The sequence below is a fragment of the Lepus europaeus genome, chromosome 21 (assembly GCF_033115175.1).
Source record: "Lepus europaeus isolate LE1 chromosome 21, mLepTim1.pri, whole genome shotgun sequence".
Taxonomy (NCBI): domain Eukaryota; kingdom Metazoa; phylum Chordata; class Mammalia; order Lagomorpha; family Leporidae; genus Lepus; species Lepus europaeus.
In genome coordinates this window covers 53,081,198-53,084,510 of record NC_084847.1, presented here as the reverse complement: position 1 = coordinate 53,084,510, position 3,313 = coordinate 53,081,198, and the positions used below count along the sequence as shown (strand labels likewise).

General features: G+C 62.6%; 1 protein-coding gene across 1 annotated transcript; it reads right to left on the bottom strand.

Annotated features, from left to right (window-relative positions):
- Window positions 1-930: 930 nt before the first annotated feature.
- Window positions 931-3,313, bottom strand: LOC133750538 (2-acylglycerol O-acyltransferase 3-like). The gene is made up of 7 exons (XM_062180112.1): window positions 3,205-3,313; window positions 2,894-3,001; window positions 2,743-2,813; window positions 2,306-2,510; window positions 1,905-2,079; window positions 1,172-1,374; window positions 931-1,085 (listed from the first exon to the last, which is right to left on the bottom strand). Exons 1-7 carry the CDS (start codon window positions 3,311-3,313, stop codon window positions 931-933), a joined length of 1,026 nt encoding a protein of 341 aa, XP_062036096.1.

The following is a 3,313-nucleotide window of genomic DNA, read 5'->3' as shown; positions in this document are numbered from 1 at the left end:
TGTGGAGGACCTCCCGCGGGGCCCCCAGCTCTCACACCGGCCTCACCCCTTCCCCTCACCTCCCTGGGCCAGGGGTGGGTCACCGTGGCAGGTGGTGCCATAGCCCTGACCTTCACCCTGGCCTCCTGAGGGTCTGTGCAAGGAGGCTCAGTCTATAACTCTGCTGTCTGAATCAACACATCTTCAACAACAACAACAGAAAGCAAACCTAAGATGAGGATCAAGAAGCAATGGCACTGAGCGGCCACAGCCTTCGAGGGAGGCTCAGAGGACCACGTGGGACAGAAGCCCACAGTGAGTAGGGAGCAGCAGAGAGCGCAGAGCTCGGTCAGCCCAGCCTCATCAGGACCTGCGGCCCAGTTCCCATTCCCACCCCTCACGGGCCCCACTGGGTTCCCATCAGCCCCTAGCAAGGCCCGGGAGGAGCGGAGCGAGGCACCCTCACTCTGCTCCACTACCGCGCCCTGGCTCCACGCCCAGGTCCAGCTCAAACCCCCTGCAGCCGCCTGTACCAGGGAGGGGGATTCGGACACTGGGACCCAGGTCCCTCCCCTCCCTGCACCTGCTGGCCTCTGACCCAGCTCAGCTCTGCCCCAGCTGCCCCCTTCCCGTCCCTCCCCCCCGGGGTCTCCTCCCAACCCTGTCCTGACCCTGCCAGCTCTGAGCTAAGCGGCAGCCTTGCTTCACACAGGGAGCAGGGCCGGGAGGGGGAGACGTCTCCCAGGTCCTGGGGCACAGTCAGCTCTCCTGGCAGGGGAACGCAGGGTGCTGAGACCCCACCCCAGGAGCCCCTCTGCAGCAGACAGGACGGGGTGGCTGTGCCTGGCCACGCTCCCTCCAGAACCAGCCTTTATTGGAGGGGAGGTCAAGGCGGGAGCTGGGGTCCCAGTGCACGGGGCTCAGGGGCTGAGCAGGGAGGCCGAGCCAGGCCTAGAGGAAGGTGAGGCGGGTGGAGGCAGGGACCCCGCAGCTCTCCTTGTGCTCCTCAAACAGCCGCTCCAGGGCGTCCATGTAGAGCCTGTGGTAGTGGTCAACTTGCTCCTCGCTGGCATTGCTGCACTGGGGCACGGGGATGGGGCTGCCCACTGCAGGGGAGGGAGACACGGGTGAGCCAGAGCTGCTGCTGGCCGTGCCACCCACGGCAGCCTCCTCCCTGTAATTGGGCACTTACCCACGGTGGTGATGGGCACGGGCAGGGGCAGCAGACCCCAGGAGTTGGGCGAGAAGAGACCACGGCCCCAGAAGATGCAAGGAGAAAAGCCAGCAAACTTCTTGAAGGTGACCTGGAACAGGTACTGCCAGGAGCCTTTGGAGAAACTCCTAGTTTTGAAGATATCATTCTCCCCAAAGGAGTACACAGGTACCAGGGAGGCCCTGGGAGGGGCAAGGAAGAGAGAAGATGCTGCTCAGGGTCCTAGACAGACACACCGGCACCCTGGGGGCAAAAAGTCCCTCCCCTGACTGAGGTCACTTCCCAAGGTCTGGAAGCTCTTATGTCTGCATGGAAAGTTCTGGAAGGAAGCCTCAGCTGTCTTGACAGACAGCTGTGTGTGGGGCTTGGCGTACTCATGTCCTCACTCAGTGTTTACAGCTGCAGCCTGGTGGCAAGGGAGGTGACAGCCCTGGGTACAAGTCAAGGTCAAGTCCAACGCTTTGTCTCTGAGACAGGGTCACAAGGAGAACCCAGGGCTCTGGGCCCAACGTCCTTGCTGGTTTCAGTCTGAGGCTGCTCACCGAGGAGGAGAAGTGGGCACAGCCCAGGTGTGAGAATGTGGCATCAGGGCCGACAGGTGCGTCCCGGTGCAGGGTGTGCTGTGGGCTCCGGAGAGCGCTCTGTCAGCTGCGGGTATTCTGAGGTCTGACCCGGGACCCAGCCCCGCCTCGGCTCCTGCACGCCCACTCACCCATGTCTCAGCGCCAGGCGCACGAAGCCTTTGTGTCTTTTGAGTTCGAGGCTGTGCCGCCCTGGGGCCGAGTACAGGACCTCCTGGGCACCCCCGATGACAATGACCACCGCCTTGCCCCGCTGGGGTTGAGACAGCACAAAGTCCAGGCTGCGCCGGCTCGCGGGACGCAGTCCTGTGTCATACACAGTGTGGAGCAGTCACCACTCCCTCTGTGGCTCACCCGAGTCCCTCACCTCACCCATTAGCAGGGGAAGGGGGAGCCCCACTCCTCATTTTCCAACCCCCCATCCCCACCCCATGCTAAAGGAGAGCATGGCCAGTGCTCAGGACAGGTATGGAGTCCTGGTGCAGAACGCCCTGGCCAGGGGCTGTCTCCTGCCCTTTAGCCTGGGTCTTACCACCAGCCATGATGTAGTCTCGGAAGACTGGAAGGTAGAAGAGGCCGGCCAGTGTGGCTAGCCAGGGCTGCAGCCCCGGGAAGAGCTGGGAGAAGTCATTGCACTCGGTGGTGAAGTTACAGAAGGCTCCGGTGCACATGACCCCGTGGGGGTGGGCCCCCAGCACGTAGTTCTGGCTGGGGGGCAGCTCTGCTGTCTTCACCAGCTGCAGGAGAGGAGGGAGGCAGAGAGGGGAGACAGCAGCTGCAGGTGCTGCCTCTGCCCCTGCTGACTTCAGAGGTCAAGGCCCTGGGAGGGGATCAGGTGCACCTGTCCACCCTGCCCCTCTGTGAGCCTAGGCAGCGGGTCTCAGGCTGCTGGACAGGGAAAGGGGGGCAGGGGCAGGGGATTGGGGTGGGGAAGGGGGAGGAGGCGTCTCTGGGGAGGTGACCCCTCACCTTGATAGGAAAGTAATCCCTTTGGTGTTTCCAGATGGCCCAGGTCCTTGTCCACACAAACAGTCTTCCCCCTGGGGCAGAGATGGGGCTGGCAGAATTCCCCATGCACCCTCCCCATCTCTCCCCACCTGGAGCCCTGCCCAGAGCTCACCTTGGCTAGGTGTGTCCCGGTCCACGTACAGCCACATCATGTAGAGAACAGACAGAGGCCAGAGCTGTGTGAAGAGGAGGAAGAAGAGAAGAACCATGGCGAAAGGGCCTGGAGAACAGTGATGAAGAAAAAAGAATTTCTCGGGAACCCCAGTTCTGCAGCCACACCTCCCGTCCTCCACCTGCAGGGATCCCCTGGCAGGGGCATCTGCCCTGTCCAGTCCCCAGGTGTCCGAGCCTCCCACAATGCGATCCTCCCTCCAATGCTCTCTCCCCAGGCAGAGCCCCCCACCCCTTCCCCCTTATTCTCACCTAGGAACAGAAAAGAAAACACATAGTGGAAGACGCCCACTACTTCCAGCCACTGCTTCTTCAGGGTCTTCCTGGAGCCAGGGGGCACAGCGGCTGGGGAGACGTCCAT